Below are 23002 nucleotides of genomic sequence, written 5' to 3'. Positions count from 1 at the left end.
AATAATGCCGCTTGGGGTGTGTGTGAAAGCGCTAATAAGCAGGCATATACATAGAATGAAGGCTACTGCTAAGCTTGTAAGCCGCCCTGAGTCTTCGGAGAAGGGCGGGATATAAATGGAATAAAAAAAAAAAATATGCAGGGTAGGTGCATATCTCACCTTGGCTCCACTCTTCAGTCAAACCCTGTTCTGCGCATGCGCCCATGTATGCGCATGGGCGCACATTTTTTTGCGGCTCCCAGTTTTTCCTTTTGTGAGGGAACCAGTTCCGAGTGGCTCTTTCACTGTTTCAGGTTGCTGACCCCTGGACCAGACTAATCTCAAAACAAAATAGGAAGGTCCTACTATAGGCAAGATATGTGCTCCATTCATCTCGCTTTGGACATAAGATGTCTGTCTGTTCACCTGCAATCTACTTTGCTGACATCATTCTTTTACATTCAAGATACAAGAGGAGAGGGAAACATCTGCATATGTCTGCTGCTATCTCAGAAAGTTTTTGCCTTGCAATAAGCCACACACAAAGTATATTTTCAATAGGAGACTGTAATGCCTTTTTGGATGGTGAGAAGAAAATATGGAACAAACCTTATCAGCCACTTTGGAGTTGCGCTTCAGTTTCACAGAAGAAATTACCTTGGAGAACTTGTTAACTTTTTTGATGTCTACCTAGGTTATCCAATTTATGAAGAAAAAAAGAGTTAGCTTGATTCCCCCAAACCGATAGAAACTGCTAAACAGAAGAGGAGCCATCATTCATAAGCATTTGGAAAGCAACTGTTTTCTCCTCTTTGTAGTGTCACTTAATTATCCATCAAGATATTACTGCTTATGTTACTATTTTTATATTATGATTTTATATTAGCATTTTTAAGTTACTTGTCTCCAGAAATGGAATGGCTTAAACGCTGCAACAAATAATTGTGTCATGGTTCCGATCAGTGCTTTTTTTGTAAAAGAAAAAGGTGCTGGAACTCACACATGTCATACAACCCACCTTGCCTACCCTACAAGGTTCCATCCAAAAAAGGTGCCGGAACTCCGTTCTGAGCATTCTATGACAAAAAAAGCCCTGGTTCCGATAGATGAAACCATTTAAAATAACTTCAAGGCAAATTCCTTCATCTAAAATCTCTAAACTAAAATGTGGCAACGAAGCCAAAATGAAAAATGGCTTCAATTCAATTTGTCACAGCGTTGACAAATTGGTTAAATAATAGCTATTAATTAATAGCTCCCCTGAGTCCAGAGTTTGACAAAATGTTATATTCTTTATTAGACTCAATAAATTTGTCATATAGAAAAATGTCACATTCTAAGACATTAATGCTCTACTAGCAGTATACAGTAAGCTTTAGAAAATTAACTAGTATAGTTAAACAAATTTTAAAAGTCAAAAACATTACAGAGTGAGAAGGATTTTTAGAAGACTGAATTTAAGAAGGAATTGTGGCAGCAAACCATTCTCATCTTATTTTACTGATGGAATGGAACTGGGTTTCTTAGTGTACTATGGAATATATAGAAAGAATTGAACTGAGTCTGCTTCCTTTTTAGTAAGATTCATGCTGAGTCTTTCTAGTGTTTTGTAGACACTTTAGATTAACTTCCTGGCAGTATTATAAAAAATCATGCAAATGGAATGTAGTGCTTTCTTTTCACTAAACAGAGTGCTAATGAACTTTGACCCAATTTTCTGGCTAAACCAAAACTGCTTACAATTAACAATAGCACAATTACGGACAGTTACCCTGTCCCTAGTAACTCTACTAATTCAAATCAGTAAGCTCTAGCTCACATGATGTGTTGCGACGTATCACAACTTTTTTTGCATTGCCGGAGCTGGGGTGGGCATGGCCTCTGCATGATGCAACCAGCCCGTGGGCCAGCAGCAGTGGACAATTTGAATCCTGCATCCAACAAATATTTGTAGCCTGGGAAGAGTTTGATAACATTCATCTTTTCAGAGAGTTATCAAGCATCTGAAGTGTTATCTTGTATGCCATGCACAAACCACAGACTCTGGGCTTCAGTGATTTTAGAAATGTTTGCTCTGTCTTTGGAAATTAAATGTTAATCTATTGTGAGTTAACTTTTAAGTCCCAAAGACAGAGCAAACATTTCTAAAATCACTGAAGCCCAGAGTCTATGGTTTGTACATGACACACAAGATGACACTTCAGATGCTTGATATCTCTCTGAAAAGATGAACGTTATCAGCTCTTCACAGGCTACAAATATTTGTTGGCTGCAGGGCTCAAATTGTTCACAGCTGCCCATATTATGAACCACTGAGCTACATGCTGTAACACTTGCCCAGATCACAGATGTCAAGATAGTAGGTGACATCAGACACCTCCCCTGATGCTATTTAGGCTTCTTGTCCTACTGGATCCTGTTAGATCTTTTTAATTAAAATGATAGGAAGCTAGCATGCTGCAAAGCAAAATAGCATTATAAAGCATTCTAATTTTTCTATTTAAATAAGCTTATAGCCAGTGCTTTTTTTGTAAAAGAAAAAGGTGCCGGAACTCACACATGTCATACAACCTGCCTTGCCTACCCTACAAGGTTCCATCCAAAAAAGGTGCCGGAACTCCGTTCTGAGCGTTCTATGAGAAAAAAAGCCCTGCTTATAGCAATGAAAAATATTTTTCCCTTACTATGTCTGGATGATAACTGCTTACAGGCTGCGGTTTGCTGTTCTTGCCAAAGCTCTCATAAATCTGGGTCTCCTTGGAACTTCTCTTGCTACTGATATTCTGCCCTCTTTCTGGCAAATCACCCATGAACTGCAAAATGATGGTCCATACAGCTAGGGATGCCTAGTGAGAACAGATAGTAGACATACTGTCCTTGCAATTATAATGCATTTAAATAACAAATACTTATTAGCTGAATGAACAGAAATTAACATCCTTGGTTTTTGTACATCAGCACATGAATGTATTTAATTCCTATTGAACATTATGAAAATTAGTGCACCTCTATGTTTACCATACAGTTATAATAATAAACATGATGTGCTAAGAGAAACACTTGGCAACTCATTCAGTAGATGATTTTACCATTTTGTCCAATCAAGTCAATTTTGTTAACAATTTCATTGTTGCCTTATTTTGAGGCCAACATTTAGGAAAGAGAAAACTGCATGTGATTCACATTAAATACAGTTACTGTACTTAATGCGTACTTCCCAAAATAAAATATGGAAACAAATATTAATAATTCATTGTATAAATGTTGCCAGGGAAAAATGGGCACAAATTTTGTCTGAAAATATTATAAGACATCTGGAATGTGCAGATTAGAGAAGGCTAATCTAAATTACACTTATGGTCTTACTGCATATTTGCCTTTATCTCAATTTTAGGTCTTTATCGTGTTTTATGAAGTAAGTTGCTAGGTGTCATTTTTTAATTAAGCAGCAGTGAAACAAACATAATATATCATAATATGCCATTTCTAATGGATAACCCTTCAAGTTGCAAGAGAAATAGTGAAATGTTCCTTCAATATTTGAGAACAAACTGCATTCCTCAACTGCAGCTACTTGTGTCTTTCAGCAATTAGACAAAATGAAAATGTGGGGATTAAAGCAGACAACTTTATACATGGCCATTGCATCAATTGTCTAGAACTCCTTGTCATGGTAGGTTAGGTTGGTTTCTTTGTTTCTGATCTTTATATTGTTGGTAACTTTTTCATTGAGCTTGGAATGACAAATGTTCCCTGTTTTATAAATAAAGGATTAATAAAATTAATTAAAATTAATTAAAATTAAAATTAATTAAAATTAATTAAAAGTAAGATTGAACTATTAATATCTGCACTTATTAGAAGACTGAGAAAGACCACTTTATAGGAGATAAGGCCATGACCATCAATTGCTATAATAACATCTTCTATTTTTTATTTTATTTTTTGTGGCCTTTGAGGCAGTGCTAGCTCCTAGCAACTGCTTAGTCATTGCAGTTTTCTTCACAAGATTACCAGAAATGGTTTGCTTTTTCTTTCTACTTAGGGCTTCCTGAGAGACAGCAATTGACCCAAAGTCACCCAGCTGGCTTGGTGCCTAAAGTGACACTAAAACTTAGCCTCCTGGTTTCTAATCTGGTGCCTTAAATATACATAGAATATACAATATACGAACACAATAAAAATTAACATAACCAAATACAATTATTATCCACATTACTGCATTGACATCCATTGTATAATATTCATTACAATAGGCAGCACGACATTTCAATTATCAGAAAAAACATAGTCTGATTCAGAACAACTTACTCTTCAGTCCCTGAAGGCTATGTAGCAAACAGTGTTTTAATTTCCCTGCTTATTATCAAGGAAAGAAAACAAGCTGTTTCAAATTTATTCCGAAGGCAATTTATGAAACAGTACTTCAAGGAACTGGGAGTTTTGCTTTTAAAACACATTAAATTATGATAAATAATTACCAAAATATCGTCCTTTTCATCATGATAAAGCAAAGGGTGGCGCAGGGGACGTCTAATGTGTGTATAAGTGGCAGATCCCTGGAAGTAAGTTGCCGCAAATTTGGGGAAAGTGTATTGTGCCAAGTCATCTGACTCCTCATCCAGCTCTATGGTTATGGGGATCATATCCAGGTCTACCTCATTCAGTTTGTGTATCTGTGTTTTTTTCTCCAGGTCCTACAAGGTACAGAAGTAAAAAAAAAAGTTTTATTTCTTTAGTGTTTTTAACCTGTTTTTGCCTTGATAGAACAAGGTGTTAAAGCTGCAGGCAGAAAAGCTTTAAATAATATCCTCTCCAGCATTCAGGGATTGCATTCCAGGGGAAAAATGGTAAAATAGAAGACGATTCCACAAAAAGGGAAGCCTATGACTACAGTGGAATGAAGAACCAGCAAGTAGGTCTCTCTGGACAAGTACTCCAGATAGCTGCTCCTTGTGAGGAGATTGACAGGCAGCAGTCTACAGCAGGTTTATAGCTCTGGGAAATGAGGGAACAGCTATCCTGCTCAAATTGCTATGGCAACCTCAGAGATTTGACCTCTGAGAAATGTGGATTCTCTAGCCAAGTTCATCATGATTCCCATTTTATTTATATATTCATAGAAAATAAAAGTGAATGGCTGAAATCCATTGCTCTGCTATTGCAAGGTATTCACTGCCCAGAAATAGGACAACTGTAAGTTGAGGTGGTGGATAAAGGAAGTAATGTGAAGTAACTTTATCAATTTGATTTCTGGTAAAACAATATTTTTATTTTGGTCACCACTAGCAGTGCAGCCATTTTCAAGATATATTTTGAAAATATCAAATGTGCTTATTAGTCCCCAAAATTACTTCATTGTTCAAGAAGCACAATCAGGAATTCTAGCCTGACATTTATTACAAGGTTACATTAACAGAAGCTTGTAAGTCTGAAAGTGCCCTTTGGTACCTCACTTTTACTCTCCAAAAATTAGGGAGGGTGCCTCCTAGATGCTTTTGCCACCCTTCTCCTTTGGACTCAGATTTTGTTTACCAGACTGTTGTCTAGGCTAGGTAATGTGCTCTTTCCCACATACCATTACAATAGACAATCAATTTAATTATTTCTCCACATCTTCTTACCTCAAAGCCCAAAGGAGCTTGGCCTTCTTGCCCCCCAATGAAAGAAGGCAAGAAACCAAATACTCTGTCCACCATTTCCTGGTCACTGATGACATCATACAGTGATTCAGGTTTGTTTTCTTCAGATTCCTTTACTTTTAATTTCTTAGCATAATCTGTTGATTCTGGAATTACCAAACGTCCCTGTAAATAAATGTAGGAATCCATTAAGCTGGACTTAGGGATTGAGTTACGACTTTATATGTATAAATTGCACTTTATAGCTACTCCTGCATCATCAGAACAAAGTAACAAAATTAGTTGCTATTCAATGATTTGACACTGGAAAATTCAATAATAATTGTGTTCCTACCAATTTATTAAACATTGCTTCAAGGAACTGTTAACAGAAAGCCACAGTATTTCTTTATTTATTTTGGCCAGTGAAATGCCTCATCTAGTTAAGCAGAAGGAATCTCACTCAAGAGCTTCAGAACGAGAACCTGATATGTTGATACAGGTAAATGGACAGAGAAATCTGAAGGTTGCAAAAATCAAGCACTAATGAACTAAGATCTTTTCCTTTTCTTGCCTTTCATAGAGGAATGAGAGTACTCTTCTAGGGCTGGCTCGAAACCAAGATAAGCAGCATCCAGATTCAGAAGCCAGGCTGGAAACCTAAGAACAGATTTGCAATCTAAGAACTAGTGAAGCTGAATATGAGTTGGTACGAGTTGCTACTGAGATAATCTTTTCAGAAGTCAGTTTTATTTTATCTTTTTCTTCCTTTCCTTTTGTTCTTTCAACTTTTTAACTCTTTAACTAAACTAAACACATGATATAGACTTGATTCTTACTAACTGTACGACTCCATTCTGAAAGGGTTTTAATATCATCATATGTATTCCTTCTGCTGATTACTCCCAAGTCTGCTCTCAAGTAACTCTGGTCCAAAAAGGATTTGTCTGTGGAAGAGTACCTGATGATAGCATTTATTAAATGGGCTCTCCTTGGGATCATGGGATATTGTAAGATTTGCAGAGGAAGAGGCCTTAGAGGGTCCCACCTGGGGCAGTCAAGACAGAACACACACCAACATCCTAAGCATGTATGCCTTCCAGTGCATCCCATTACACCTTAAAACTCACTTTAAAGCAAAATATTGAGTTCACCCTTTTCAAGGAATTGTTGTAGAAGAAAACTTTACACCTTTTATCTTCTATTAAATAAAGAATTGAGATTATTCAGCAACTTAGGTATTGAAGGATTGTCATAGTTAAGAGATAGGGCAAAATTTTTCAGATTTTTTTTAGAAGACAAAACAGAAAGAATAGGTTTTAACTGGAGGGGAGGAGATTTTGGTTGGACATTAGGGCAAGTACTGGTGGAAATAGCTAATCAATGGCAAAACCGACTGCCTCAGGAAAGAAGAAGAAAGAAATTCTCTTTCTTTGAAAAAATTAAGTAAATGCCTAATTGCCATCTGGCAGGGATGTATAATAGCGGATTGTTGCATTGACAATAATCTTAGGTAATTCTGACACTGTTATTTTTAAGCATTTATTTAACACAGAAACAGGCTGGCTATAACACTAATTTTCGCCATTCTGTTCTTATATCCTACTTACGATTTTCCAGGCTCTCCACTACAACTAGTCGCTCTCTTTGAAAGCATTAGGTATTACATAACTATTTTATTCTATCATCTTATCAAAATCTCTCTTTTGCACAGTTTTTATGGACAAGACTTGTGCTGTGATTCCTATTTCCATGCTTCTTTCCTACCTTCTTCATTTTGTGCAAACTCTTACGAACAAACATTCCCCTGGCATAAGCCTGTATCACACAAACAGCTTTCAGCTGCTCAGCAATTTTCTGGCGCATCAAGTAACCTCTGCACAACGCTTGAAACTTAATCACATTGCCACGGGCTTCTTCGTACTTCTTCATAAGCTGTTTGCTCCGGAAAAGGGCTTGCAGACGTTCAAATCCCAATATGAGCTATATGGGAGAAAGAACAGCCTGACTTTAATTGTGGCGTGAAACATCTTCTGTTTCTGGACCTCAGGGTTAAAGGCAAGCTCTTACCATTCTAAATTTTTTCCGAGCGAAGTGTCCTCTCCAGGCAGCCTGTATAACTACAGCACTATGTCTTTGCTTCAGAAACTGTTTTCTTTACAAAGAAAGAATAACAACAAATACAACTAAGTTATTCCACAAATAAAAAGAATATTAAAGGAGTGTTCAAAGCAGGCTCAATGGAACAGGTACTGGAGAACTGAGTTATCCCCAAAAACAAATCAGGAAAGTACCCTAATTGTATCAAGACCAAGTGATTTCGTTTTCTTTATGGAAACAATGACATGTGAACTCTCTCTTCTATGATGTGTATTGGAATTATCTTAAATAGACATGACCTACTTCAAGTGCTTTTTCCATTAAAACTAATGCTTTAATGTTCAATGTACCACGAATCTAGAGAGAAAAAAGTTCATGTGCCTAAATGAGTTAAAGTGATTTAGCATGTTTTTAGAGGAAATTAGGTATGTGCTGTGGCTCCATTATTGTGGACATGAAGGCTTGGGGAAAAATAGTAAATGACCGATTTAAATGCAGTGATCCTTTTGCTCTATGGATAGTGTTCCATTCATCGCCATTTCCTATTTCTTCTCCAACTTTCCATGCTTACTGAACATGCTGGACTATTACTTTGTTTCTCTTTTACATTTTTTTTTAATTCATGAACCTTATCCTTTCATTTCTTGTTAGCCAAAGAGGGTTGACAAGACACTTATTTGTTGGTTATGGGAGGGTCACATAACAGGAAGGAGTCCAAAAAGTCAAGATGGCATCCATAACCATGCAAACAAAGCCCACCCTTTTAACATGTGATGCAATGAACATAAAAATGGGTGGGATTTCAATTGCCTGACAGTGGCTGTCATCTTGTCTTTTTGGACACCCCTCCCCCCCATGGTCACTATTAGTTATGGGCTTTCTTCATTCTTTCCCTTCATCCTTCCCATTCTGTAATGGAAGGCCAATGTTTTGCCTCCTAGGCTATAAAGTACCATCTTTTTTCTCCCTCCTGCCCATTTTTACTCTATGACAGGGGTGTCAAACTCAATTTCATTGAGGGCCACATCAGCATTGTGGTTGCCCTCAGGGGGCCGGGTGGGTATGGCCAGGGTGGGCGTGGCCCACTGGGTGGGCGTTGCTAGAGTGTGTATGGCCTACTGGGTGGGCGTGGCCAGCTCTACATCGTTCGCATCAAGGGTGCCTATGGGGGCCTGGGCAGTAGTGGGACAGATCTGAGGGTCTCTGGCAGGAGGAGGGTCTCTGGGCCAGGGCCAAGGCAGTGGGGGCCGTTCCCTCACTGTTTCCAGGATGGCTTCGCGGGCCACATGAAACCACTTTGCAGGCCGGATCTGGCCCCCGGGCCTTGTGTTTGACATGTCTGCTCTATGAGGACCTTATTGCATCCTAGACAGGATTTTTCAAGCTTTTTCAGGCTGCCCAACTTGTTGAGTTTTAAAAATATTGGGAACCCCTGATAAAAAGTCAAAGCTACGATCATGGAAAACTGGCTTCATTCAAGTGGCTTTTTAATCTGTCACAGAACCTCATCCTGTTCTTGAGGAACTCAAGGACTGCATGGAACACAGTTTGAAAACCCTGATCTAAACAATGCAAAACTGTGACTGTTAATAATTCACATTTGTCACTACCACTAAACATGTTTACCTGTCTTTGAAGCCCCTCAACACCTTCTGAATTAGAATGGCTTTTTCTCTGAGTGCCTTGTCGCGCTGCACCTCCAGGACTGTATCATGATAATCCTATTAAAGATTCAGGAAAAACAAAAGCCCACCTATTTGAGCAAAGGCTATAGCAAAATAGATTCAATGATTCTGTATACACCATAGTAGCTGGATTTAATTGTTCTTCTTAACAATTCAATTTATTACTAAACCCACTGGAATTTGATCAGTGGTGCGCTGATAAATATTTTTTAAAAAACCTGTTCTTAAAGGCTCTGCTGCTGCTCCCACACCACTAGTCGTAGACCAGCCAATTTGCACGCCAGGCATAATGGCTCAGCTCACAAAATTCCAGAAACTTTAACAGTCAGCTTTTGCCAGCTAGTATAAGTCAATTTCACCAGATCACTGGGTTTGATCATATAGAAAGCATGAATCAGGATCAAGCTGCAAAACAAATATTTTAAAACAGAATAAATGGGGAGAAAAGAAAGACTTAGAAGGGAAAGGGAAGATTATTTCTTACTCCCCTTCTGTGCTGCACATACCACTGCTTATCTAGAAGGGAATAAAGCAGTGAGCATATATGTACATTGGAGTATTTCACCATTCAAATGTTCAGGGTTTTTTTGTTTGTTCAAAAATATATATTACTGTATTGGTCATGAGCAATTTATTTTACCTGTAAGGAAAAAAAATCAGAGGTATGGATAGAAGTATATCTAAATGAGTTGTCTATATGTTATGATTTCCACTTATCTAGAAGGGAATAAAGCAGTGAGCATATATGTACATTGGAGTATTTCACCATTCAAATGTTCAGGGTTTTTTTGTTTGTTCAAAAATATATATTACTGTATTGGTCATGAGCAATTTATTTTACCTGTAAGGAAAAAAAATCAGAGGTATGGATAGAAGTATATCTAAATGAGTTGTCTATATGTTATGATTTCCACTTATCTAGAAGGGAATAAAGCAGTGAGCATATATGTACATTGGAGTATTTCACCATTCAAATGTTCAGGGTTTTTTTGTTTGTTCAAAAATATATATTACTGTATTGGTCATGAGCAATTTATTTTACCTGTAAGGAAAAAAAATCAGAGGTATGGATAGAAGTATATCTAAATGAGTTGTCTATATGTTATGATTTCCACATCCTTTTTTGACATCTAGGGAGCATTTATTTGATCAGAAATAGAATAATTATTTTATATCCTCAAAGTCAATTTATACCCTGCATTTTTTATTTTGACTCCGCCTATCTCTATTTTCCGCTTGGATATTCTTTCTTTCCAGCATGGCCTTGGGTTTATCCCACAAAACAGAATGGGGCTCTGGGATCTATTTTTACTAAGAATTAAATTATCTGAATACTTCAAGTAAAAATACTTATTATACCATCAAATTTACATGCAATTGGACATTCCACAAACCGCCCTGAATCCAGTTGAATTTGTTTCTTGGAAACGGAAATAGGTTTGCACAGTTAGTTATGAAAAGTATCTATTTGTGTCACTGTGTAACTTACTTTCAGAAAAACTTTGGTTTTGCCAATTTTCCAATCTTCATCTTCCATTACTTTCTTACAGATACAAGTGCAACTTTGACGAACATCATTTTTCAGCTGGAATAGAAGGTAATAATCACATTTAATTTAGGGTAAAAATACAAATGCTACATGAGAAATATTTTATTTATTTATTCATCAAATTTATATGACTCTTAACAACTGGCATTTCAAACTGTGGCCATGCTTAGGAAGTACCTTTTTATACATTTTTTCATCTCTATTTGCAAATAATACCTCTAACTTCAGAAATGAGATATAAACAAGTGCTATCATCAAAACATATAAAAAATTACTACATTTAATACATGCCCAAATTGGTAGTACTGTAATTCCTGCCTCTGATGTTTCATTATTCTAAGATTATCTGCAATCTTTTCTAATAAGCTGATTAAAGAAACCTTGTTAATTCACATTTTAATTGTTGATTATCTAAGATTTTCCAGTGTTAGCAATTACTACTTTTTCCATAGATTTATGTTATCCACATACTTCAAAATGTTTGATAATCACCATTCAACAAAAATAAAAGAAAGAAATTTCTAGGTACTAACGGAAAACTAAGAATATTTATAGATCCAATTTGGGTCGGTCACTGGGACCAGAGGTTTTGTATTCTGAGCTTTTGGACTTGTGCTGGAGCTCCTCAGGGAACTTCTCTCTAGTGTGAGCTATTCTGAATTTATTTATGGTTATTTATAGAATTTAATATTGATGCTGATACTGCACCTAATAAATGCTGTAAGAACGGATTTTAGAACAGATCAATCTGCTTTATTACTACTTATTATTATAAAAGAATCATTTAAAACAATAACCATTCTTGAAGGTATATAACAGGATACCTGTTCTCCAGCTGACACTGGCCGTAGGACTCTGTATCTGTGAAAGAAATCTGCAAAGCTATAGCGAATTGGATAGCCAGCTTTCCTAATCCGAATGGTTTCCATCATGCCAGAATAGTACAGCTGTCGGATACAGAGTTCTCTATCAAATTGCTGAAAGTGAAAGAAATGTCAAATTTACCACAGAAGCATAAACATTCTCTAGCTAACCAAATCCAGAGTTGATTTAATAAAAAAAATATTGTTTGAGGTTTTCTAAAATTATATTGTCAGGTAGGTCTATGTACAGGTAAACCACCTGGTCATGCAGAGAAAGAAGCACAGTTCTGAAAGAAAGCAATCTTTGCATCAAATTTGACCTCTGATGATTTAATCAAGTCAGCTATCTTTGTTTTCTTGGCAACAAAGTGGCAATCGTTTGTTTCTATCATTTTTCCACATCCCAGTCTGAACTATTGCCCTGCTATTGGTAGTCTTCCTCCAAGTACTAACCAAGTTTTACCCTAGATCTTGAGATCAGCCAAGTTCAGCTAGGTGCTGCCCCTCATGAGGGCTAGTTAGTGTATCTGTTCATGTGTCATCTAAAGTAACATAAAATGAAGTCAATTGTTCCCTGTCTGGAAATCTTTTAATAAATGGTTTTTTCCCCTGAAAATAATTTACAATTTGCAGGGTATGAACAATCCAATGGCAACAAGAAAAAGTTTGTTTTCATCATGACTTTTATCCTGGATATGGTATGTCTTGAATATATCTGTGATATCTGACTTAAACTAACCAAGAATGGTCCGAGTGCAGGATAAACTTATTAAATATTTAATAAATTTATTAAATTTTTACTTACTTCAATTTACAATTTTTATAATACATATTTTCATGTGGTAATATCCTTTATATAAAAAAATAAAAATTGTGTTTAGGCCAAACAGTGTTTTTCAAACTTGGCAACTTTAAGATGTGTGGAGTTCAGCTCCTGGAATTCTGGGGAAGTTATCACAAAACATCTTCTGGAATTATTTTTGGCACACAGACTAACATAGCTATGTCTTCTGGAAACTATTAAAAAATCTAAGAAGTACATTATTAATCAATTATATAATTCTTACAAAATTAGTTCCCCCTTCCTGAAACCATATGACATGACGTATGAGAAGCATAATGAAAGTTTACCATGGGTTTCTTTTGGTCATTGGGTTTAAGGCAGCGGATAAAATAAGGCTGACAGCTATTCAAGATTTTCATCAACTGCTCCAGAGACTGTTTGAACTGTCCTGCTAGTGTAGGCAAGCGTTTGGCAGAATCTGATCCCTGTGGGCAGAAAGTACAGAAATGGCATAATTGCCAAATTACCATCAGCAAACAATTTATAGCAATGGTGTATATTTTTTACAGGAAAAAAATATAGGACATAGATAGTTGAATGCATGTATACAAAGCTATTCTCCATATATTTACTTTGCAAATTTAATAGTTTAATTTTTGCTTTGTATTAAAAGGAATTCAAGATGAACCTGATATATATACATGCAGCGAAACTTTTTTCTATCTTTCTTGAAATAACATTTCCAAGTAAAATATTCTAGATGCTTTGCTAATGAATACCATTTGCCTGAAATGATATAAGGTTTCCTGCCTGAGCAGGGGGTTGGACTAGATGACCTCCAAGGTCCCTTCCATCTTCTTCTTCTTCTTCTTCTTCTTCTTCTTCTTCTTCTTCTTCTTCTTCTTCTTCTTCTTCTTCTTCTTCTTCTTCTTATTATTATTATTATTATTATTATTATTATTATTATTATTAATTATTATTATTATTATTATTATTATTATTTATTATTATTATTATTATTATTATTATTATTATTCATCTTTACAGCTGCCCCTTTCTTTGTTTTGATTTCATATAAACAACTTGTTTGTCCACTGTATCCATGTAAGTGCTCAGAGGAGAAAGAAGTAGCATAAATTTCAGCTTCGCAGTACACAGCTTTGCAGATTATTGGATCTTACCAATAATTTTGCAATCTTACAACTCTCATTTAACAAATACTCTCCCAAAACCATATCAAAAATTAGCTGACAGGTAAGTTGAACCCCAGTGCACGCACTGGAGAAGCTAGCTTGAGTTTTGCAAAAACAAATGTTTATTTATTTATAAACACACACACACATGCACATATGGATCATACTTTGAAAATAAAAGCGAATAGTAGTGCTAAGAAGATATGGCCTAGGAAATATAGTCAGAATATAAAATCAGTGTTAAGAAGAGAGTCTTTAATTTATGTGAAAAGGAAGAGAAGAAACCCTGTATTATGAAAAGCAAACTGAAAAAAATCCAGTTTGTAGAATAAACTGTCATGTTAGGAAAAGACAGAAAAAAAGCCTTGAACAATATTATAACTGAACACAAGCCAGAAAGAACAAAGAAAAATATTTTAATTAAGTATGTTATCAAATAATCAAATATAAAAAGCTATTAGATTTTTTTAAGAAGAACAATACATCACAACTGAATTTACACTATAGTGACCATACTTTATTATAAAGGACAGTATTTCAGAAAGCTAAAGTCCTTTAGTTTAATTTACTATTTATTTTCTTGTTTTTCCTCTTGAATTTATTTATTTCAATTTTGATAGCCACATTTGTGACTCTGGGCAGCTTACAATTAAAACAAACAATACCAAGCACACAGAATAAAACAGCAATGCAAATAGTACAGGAAGTCCTTGATCTATGACTGTAATTGAACCTGGAAATATAATCATAAGTCATTGTGATCATAAATTGAGGCATCATGTAACTGGGCCCAAATTTTTCACATTTTTTTTCAGCAGTCTTTAAGCAAATACCACAGTTGTTAAGTGAATGCCGTTGTCTTTAAGTGAATATATTTTCCCAAATAGGTGTTTTTTGCTGGAAATCAGAAGTAAACACTGGAAACAGACAAAAAAAATGTTACAAATTGCAGTCATGTGACCATGGAATGCTGCAACTGGCTGTAAAGGTCAGCCAGATTGCCAAGCATCCAAAAGGCAACCAAGTGATCTCTCGTGATCTCTCTCTCTCTCTCTCTCTCTCTCTCTCTCTCTCTCTCTCTCTCTCTCTGTTTGTGTGTTTGTGTGTGTGTGTGTGTGTGTGTGTGTGTGTGTGTGTGAGAGAGAGAGAGAGAGAGAGAGAGAGAGAGAGATGGGTCATATATAGCTCTGGGGAAGTCCTTCTTAACTTTGAACAGTTTTTATGTAACCAGTTGTAATTTGAGAACTTCCTATACAAAGTATGAAAACCATTAAAACTGTGGAATAATTCATCAGGAGAGCATAATAATTCACAAACTGTACATCCATTTTACGGGCTCTATACCACTCTCTGATCCCCAAGGCCAGATGGTATAATACAAGGTTATAAACATGAACAATTAATTTTTGAAATCCTTATTAACTTTTTTCAGATTTCCCTTTTCCAGGTTTATCCTTTGTTTTTTTCCAAGAAAAACTGGTCACTGTACTTGATGCTTAAGATTAGAATATTCAAACAGGTGTTTATGGAAGAAATGTGAAAGATGCAAAATGGGACAAGATTGTCTAAAGATTGGAAAAGTTTGGTTTATAAAGTTTATATTGTATTTAGTATAGGAAACGCAAGACAACACACAAAGTAACAAACTGTTGAACTTATTATCCACAGAGGCGAATCTTTGTTTTAAGATGTTATAAAGAACAGAGCCATATTCAGAAAAAGAAACGCTAAATGAATAAGCAGGCTTTAGGAAAGCCAGAAGGACATAAGTTCTGATATAAAATTAGATTTGCAGAGATCAAGAGAATATATCTGTTTGCCTCTTCTTTATTTCCTACATCAAAGTCTTTGTGTAGATCATACTGGACTGTGAAGGCTGAGGAATCTTTACTATAAAAAAGCTACTGTAAGGACTGAATTTGGAGAATCAGAGTGTTTCATAAAAGGGAATGGAGTGAGACAAGGATATATATTGTTGCCATATTGATTCAATTACATTGTGGCAGACTTGAAAGAGATCACACAGTGGAAATTAAAATTGCAGTTGAAACATTGAGATATGCAGATGACATCACTATGTTAGCTGAAAGTAAGAAGAAAGTAAGTGAAAGTGAAAAATATGAGTTGATGTTCGACATTTAGAAGATAATCTTTACCAGAAAATGGAGGTAATAGATAATGTTTTCTTGGGCTCAGAAAATGAATGGTATGCTGGAAATAATTACATTTATAAACGGGACAAAGGCAATGGCAAAACAGACAGTATCTTGAAGTGTAAATATATTTTAAAGTTTAGAATATTTAAAGCATGACAATATAGCTGTGAAGGTTAGACAATGAGAAAAAACAGAAGAAAAACACTTTTGCATTGTGGGTTTGGAGGACCATGGACTGCAAGTAGAATACCAATACTGCTAGAAAAACAGACAATGAATCCTGGGCTTAATCAAGTTTTAATGTACTTTGAGGTGATATTTAACATCAGAAAATTATATATTTGGGGCAAGTTATATAATTATTTGTTGTATTAGAAAAATGATTAAGTTAGACCAGAAAAATTAAAAAGGGAAAGTGTATTCATTTATTTCATTACTCAGCAAGACTTATATGACAATCCAGATCTAAAGAAGATAAATATATGAGAAGATGCTGTGAAATAATTTTGCATGTGCAGAAAGAAGGGTGTTATACTTCTCCTTAAATTTTGTGAGATATAAAATGCTACATTATTATATAATCTTATAGGAAGCATGTGTGAACCCCACTATGAAAACCAAACAAAGAAATCCACACAAAGTTTAGTCACACAAAAACTAAAGCTATTTTGTCTATCATAACTTTGTCTATCATAACAAAGTCTTGTAAGTCTGATAGTGCTTTATGCCCTCCCCTTGTGTGAATTTAGAATACATCTTTTGCCCATTGCTCTTTCTTATTATGCACTTTAACCCATGTTTTTTCCTGTCACTTTGTTCATAGATCTGATCTATCTGTGTGATAGATCATCTTCCTTACTCTGCACAGAATAACAGAAAAGAATTTCATAATAGCCAAGATAAACATTGCCTTCATTCCCAAGAGAAACAAACTGCACAGATCTGCACCTCTACAATGGGAATAACCACAATCCCAAGCATCCTCTGTCCCCAAGTGTCACCAACTCTAATATTCCTTGCTACTAGACTAGAGCAAGGAAAAATTGATTGTGTAATCCAGTGTCAAACTCGCAACATGTATCGTGACTTTTTTCCATTGCTGGCAATGGGGTGGGGGCAGTTTTGGCATCCGGCCAGGAGGCCGGCAGTTTGACACCCCTGGTGTAATCCTTCTCTTTCCTTTTCCTACTTGCCTTCAATTGCTGAAGCCTAGTGGCTATGTTGGAGGCTCAGCACCTGATCTCTGCCATCCTGTCATCTGAAAGTTTTGCCCTGTGGACCAGAGACCTCAACTTATGCCCTGAGCAGTAACTGGCTTAAATTTGTTACATAAATCTATCATAATTTACTAAGAAAATGGAAGTACAAGTATTATCCATTCATCAGTCTAACCTTCAAGGAATCCTTTCCAAGGTGCTTAATGGTCCCACGGCCAAAAGGCAACACATGCATACTTGTGTCCACCTGAAAGATTTCTTTGAGGAATTTGTATTTGGATGAATAAACAAGTTGCATTATGTCTGAGCTAAGCATATCACGATTTTTCTCAAGGAAACCTGTGGGGAAGAAACACAATAAATGTATTCTTTCCATTTGATGTTGTTTGCATTTTCATGGTCATTTTATTAGGTTAAGCCTTTTCCTTGCATAGATAGCTAGTTTTCACCACTCCATTTAAACCAATTCTTTGCAACTGAAAGAAGTGTAGGGCTGGAAGTTCTAGATATTAGTCACATAGGTTGTGTTGCCTATATTTTTGCCAACACATATTTTGCCACAATTACAAGCCTTGAACATCATTTTGTCCTCACTTATTATAGACAATTTTTTAAAAAAAATGTTGCATTCCCCTGGCGTTGTTTCCACTCTCACCAAGTATCTGACAATTAAAAAAGCAATGCCAATCACTCTCCCTTTATGGGATGGGAGCAGGTGAGTTTTGCTACCCATCACGTAACAATCTACTGATAGCAGGGGAGGGAGAGGTACAGGGTGAAATAGCAGAGAGTGCTCTTAAGTTTTTTGTTTTGAGGAATCTCTACTCATGACACACCTGTTACCTGACAAATTCTGAGATGAGACTGAACCATAAGGTAAATATTGATCAAATACTTTTTAATGTCAAGGCAGTCAAAGAGAGCAGTCAAATTTCCAATGAATAGGAAAAAAATAAGTCCTTAAATCTTGGAATACATACATACATATATACATATATGGACACATTCTAATTTCTAAGTACTGCAGAAAGCAGATTTTCCATTTCTATATGGCTATTTTCTGAGCTGTAATAAGGAAACTTATGTAGTCATGTGAAGTCTGTCATCTTCTGCCATATACAGTTTCTAATTCCTAAATATGGAGTTAAATGTCTGGAGAGTAAAGATTTATTGTTGTGTCTGGCATGAAGCCCTCACAGCATCCTATGCTGCCAACACCCAAGCAGAGTGCCCAAATGGCCCCTGCTTCTCCCCTGCACGTATGAAGATATAACTAACTATGATGCATTGTACAAATAGAGAGTTTAGAAACTGCAGTTGTATGGGATCTTGGGTGCTTAATACAAGAAATAAAACCAGGAAGAAGTACAGCTGCACAAAGCCCCTTTGAGCTGACGCTCCTGTAAGACAGAAGTAGTAATATGCAACTAGCATAACTCAGATCTCTTTTCTGGTTTAAATCAATTTTCTGTGCAATACAAGGACTGGCACTCTTTTTAAAAATCAATAAACTCATGTTTTTAAGGAGCCTGCATGTGACCTGACAAGCGCTTCAGAAAGTGCCAGTCATACACTACGTGGGCAGATGCCTGTTTGTAATCCAGGTGTCCAGTCTGTTCTGCATCCCCAGCCAAACCAGTTCTGGAAGACAACAACAGCAATCAGAAAGAACAGAAATGCCCACAGCAGCCTCAAGAGGCCAACAGAAGCTATTTCAGAAGCAGATTCTGAAGCCTGCCCTCATCAACAACAAATACTCAGTGAAGTATGCCAGACCCTATTTGCAGAAAGAGTTGTGTCAGAGCAAGAGGAAAACCTCTTTTATTACCAGCACTAGTAAGGGTTGTTTATACACTTTATGCTCTTTCTGACATGGCTGGTGAGACAAAGAAAATGTCATGAGGACGTGGCAAAAAAAGAGGTAGCTAGGACTGGAACAAGTGAAGAACCACCCAATTTTCTTGCATTTGCTAGAACGTCTAATCATCATTGTTCCAAAACAACAATATTCAGATCAGGCTTTACAACAATGGCTTAAAGATGCTATAAATCACTAGTGGGATGATGACTTAAGTAACAATGACTAAAACTATTTATAGTAAGATAATCTCCTTACTGGTATTGATCCTGGAACAAAAATATCTATTAACCAATGGAAAAAAAGCTGAAACTCACCTTTTGACTGGTAATAAACAACACCAGCAAAATGGTTAATAGCAAAAATTGTATCATGGACATTCTTTGGAGGAATGTAGATTTTGCTTCTGCCGTGGTGCAAATTGATTTTGTTTAGCATAGTGGTGTCTGTCCCCTGGGAACATTCAAAAACACGAGTTGAAGCAAAATGGATTCATTCTTTTTATCTTAATATCCTAAAAAGAGCAACAACAATAATAACAAATTTATGATAAAAGTAACAAGGGCCATATCTAATCTATGATGAGGTATGGTGGATTCAAATGAAGTATCCTCACTTTGTTAATTAGTAGACAACCCAAGGTCACTGGGTCTTCCTTTCAGCGATACTTCCTTACCTAAGCAGAAAAACAGAATGCCAATGGGCAGGCAAAAAAGCAGCAGGGCAGGACTGGCTTCCTGCAAGTTTATTATAGGTAGCCTTTAACTTACAATAATTAATTTAGTGACAGTTTGAAATTACAATGGAACTGAAAAAGTGACTTATGACCTATTTTCACACTTACGACTGTTGCATCATCCCTGCGGTCATGTAATCAAAATTCTGATGCTTGGCAACTGACTCATATTTAGAATGGTTGCAGTGTCCCAGGGTCATGTGATATTTTGTGGCCTTCTGAGAGGCAAAGTCAATGGGGAAGCCAGATTCACTTAACAACTGTGTTACTAACTTAACTGCAATGATTCACTTAACAACTGTGGCAAGAAAGGTTGTAAAATGGGAGCAAAATTCACTTAACAACTGTCTTGCTTAGCAATGGAAGCTCTGGACTCAGTTGTGATCATAAGTCGAGGACTACCTGTAGAGTGCAAATACATCACTCTTTTATGACACAAAGGTAGGAAGAAAGAACAGAATCTAGAAATAAAGCTAAAACTAGTCAAATTAAAATAAAAAAATTGTTTTGTTCACAACTAACCACTAGTTAGAACACAAAAGAAAAATGGTGTGATTATTTTACTTCTCTTTTCAGTTTTGAAATGCAATTAAGTTTAAGTTTAAGTTTTATTAAATTTTTATACCGCCCTTCTTCCGAAGGACTCAGGGCGGTGAACAGGGCATATAATAAAAATACAAAAGTACAAAAGTTAAAAAAGAATTAAATTAATGCCCAAAATAAAACAATAAGAATATACAAATAATTAAAACCCTAAATTGACTCCCCATCAGGCCAGGCCAGCTTGTTCGAATAAGTGGGTCTTTAACCCGCGCCGGAAGGAGCGGAGATCCGGTGCCATCCGGAGCTCAACCGGCAGTTGATTCCACAGAGCCGGGGCGCCCACAGAGAAGGCCCTCCCCCTGGGGGCCACCAGCCGGCATTCTCTGACTTGATTGAGAGAATGATTGATTGATTTCTGAGAGAATGAATGATTGATTTCTGTTCAATGAAATATAGGCTATTTGCTACAGCACCCAACCATCAGTAGTTTTAGGGCTGTTTCCGAAGGAGGCAGAGGAGGAGAGGTCCCAGGGCTTATGGAGTGAAGGAACTGGATGAGGCTGTTGGCAGGCCCAGAGGAAGGGAGAGAGGCCTTTGGAGCAGTTGGAGGCAGTGGCCCTTTGAGAGCTGTATGCAACAAAATTTCATTTTGATGTATGCCGATTGGTGTACATTCAAACTGACAATAAAGTTTTATTATTATTATTATTATTATTATTATTATTATTATTATTATTATTGATCATTGCACAGTCAGCCAGATGTTTAGACTGGATTTGGCATTTTTGTCTACCTATCGAGTCCTTACCAAGGACCTGGATAGGCAGATGTGCATGTTTGATGGTATTACAGATATCATCGCAGGATGGAAGCAGTTCCTAGTAAGGCCGTCTTTTGCAATTGACTAATGGCAAATTTGTCAATGCCAATGATGTTCAAGTGGTGCTCCAGTTGTTTTGGGATTGCACCCAAGGCGCCTATTACTATTGGTAGTACTCTTGCTTGCCTTTGCCACAGTCTTTCTATTTCTATTAGTAGGTCTTTGTATTTTGTTATCTTCTCTAGTTCTTTCTCGTCTATTCTGCTGTTTCCAGGCACTGCCATGTCCACTATTCAGACTCTTTTGTCTTTCTTATTGACAATTGTTAAGTCCGGGGTGTTATGTTGCAGGTGCTTGTCTGTTTGAATTCTAAAGTTCCAGAACAGTTTAACTTTATCATTTTCTATGACTTTCTCTATTTTATGATCCCACCAGTTCTTGCTTACAGGCAAATGATATTCCTTGCAGATCTTCCAATGCACCATTTTTGCTACTTTGTCATGCCGCTGCTTGTAGTCAGTCTGTGCAATCTTTTTGCAGCAGCTTACCAGGTTTCTTCAGCTGTTTCTTCAACTGTTTCTTCAGCTTCTTTGCATAGGCAGCACTTACTGTATTATTATTATTATTATTATTATTAATAATAATAATAATAATGATGATAATAATAATAATAATAATAATAATAATAATAATAATAATAATAATAATAATAATAATAATAATAATACCCACAGAAGCCTTAAGGAAAAATGATACTTACCTTGGGAAATCTGCTTTCCTCATCAATCAGTGAAACAATGTTCATGGGTTTGAGTACAATGACTTCCAAAGCAGCACAGTTATCCTTGAAGTCAATATGGTTCCAGGAGATTTGCTCAGCTAAGTATTCCTCCTGCTCCAATTTGAAGATGTGGAGTACAAAGAATTGCTGGAGATGTTCATTGGCAAAGTTGATGCAAAACTGCTCAAAACTGTAGGAAGAGTTTTCATTGAAAATGTTTCAAATGCCCCTCTCAAGAAATAAAAAAGCTACATGAATAAATACAAACAGTGCTTTTTTGTAAAAGAAAAAGGTGCCGGAATTCACACATGTCATACAACCCACCTTGCCTACCCTACAAGGTTCCATTCAAAAAAAGTGCCGGAACTCCGTTCTGAGGGTTCTATGACAAAAAAGGCCCTGAATACAAATATAAAATGCCAGGGATCCATCAAAAAGTTATTATATTAATGATACATGGTAACAACTGATACTGCATGGATTAAACTATAATAAATAATGGTGTAATATATATTGTATATTTCACAACTGCCCCATTTGTAAGCTTGATTCTTGGACAATAGGAGACATCAATAAGTACTTAGTGTTTTGATGGCCAATAATTCAGACTTCTACAATCTGATATAATCCAGATGTTTTGGCTATCAATTTTGGCCAGCTGCCATTGCAGATCTAAACTGCAAGGCTATGGATTATAGCTGAAGGTTCAGATCAATATTTCTCGAACTTGGCAATTTTAAGATGTATGGACTTCAACTGCCAGAATTCCCCAGTCAGCTATGCTGCTAAATTTGAGAAATTTGGAAATAAGCAGGCATATACATAGAATGAAGGCTACTGCTAAGCTTGTAAGCCACCCTGAGTCTTCGGAGAAGGGCGGGATATAAATGGAATTAAAATAAAAATAAATAAATAAATAAAATACTGTTCTAGAAGGCAGCAGAAAGAAAAAGTGTTCTGCATTTCTTTGCTCCTATCTAGTGGTTGTCACAGAGATTTGCAGCTGGGTCTGGAAACCATTACTTGACTTCAGAATACAGATACCCTTGACTTATGACAACTATTGGGACTGGAATTTCCATCATAAATTGTTATGTTCATAAGTTGAGTTGGGCCT

The 23002-nt window shown here is 36.3% G+C and overlaps 1 protein-coding gene across 1 annotated transcript in view; it reads right to left on the bottom strand.

Moving 5' to 3' along the window:
* Positions 1-23002, bottom strand: part of MYO7B (myosin VIIB) — a gene marked incomplete at its 5' end in the record, with an annotated part of 71435 nt that overhangs the window by 27275 nt on the left and 21158 nt on the right. The window contains 14 exon segments of the mRNA XM_083363289.1: positions 589-669; positions 2664-2825; positions 4461-4676; positions 5604-5786; positions 7368-7583; positions 7671-7755; positions 9327-9421; positions 10875-10970; positions 11759-11911; positions 12929-13066; positions 17280-17310; positions 17312-17486; positions 19323-19458; positions 21865-22075. Of these exon segments, the coding sequence (XP_083219415.1) occupies positions 589-669; positions 2664-2825; positions 4461-4676; positions 5604-5786; positions 7368-7583; positions 7671-7755; positions 9327-9421; positions 10875-10970; positions 11759-11911; positions 12929-13066; positions 17280-17310; positions 17312-17486; positions 19323-19458; positions 21865-22075 (1978 nt within the window).

Source organism: Vipera ursinii, assembly GCF_947247035.1.
Source record: "Vipera ursinii genome assembly, chromosome: 5".
Classification (NCBI taxonomy): Eukaryota; Metazoa; Chordata; class Lepidosauria; order Squamata; family Viperidae; genus Vipera; species Vipera ursinii.
The sequence above is the reverse complement of the archived record's forward strand: the minus strand, read 5'-3'. Positions and strand labels throughout refer to the sequence as shown.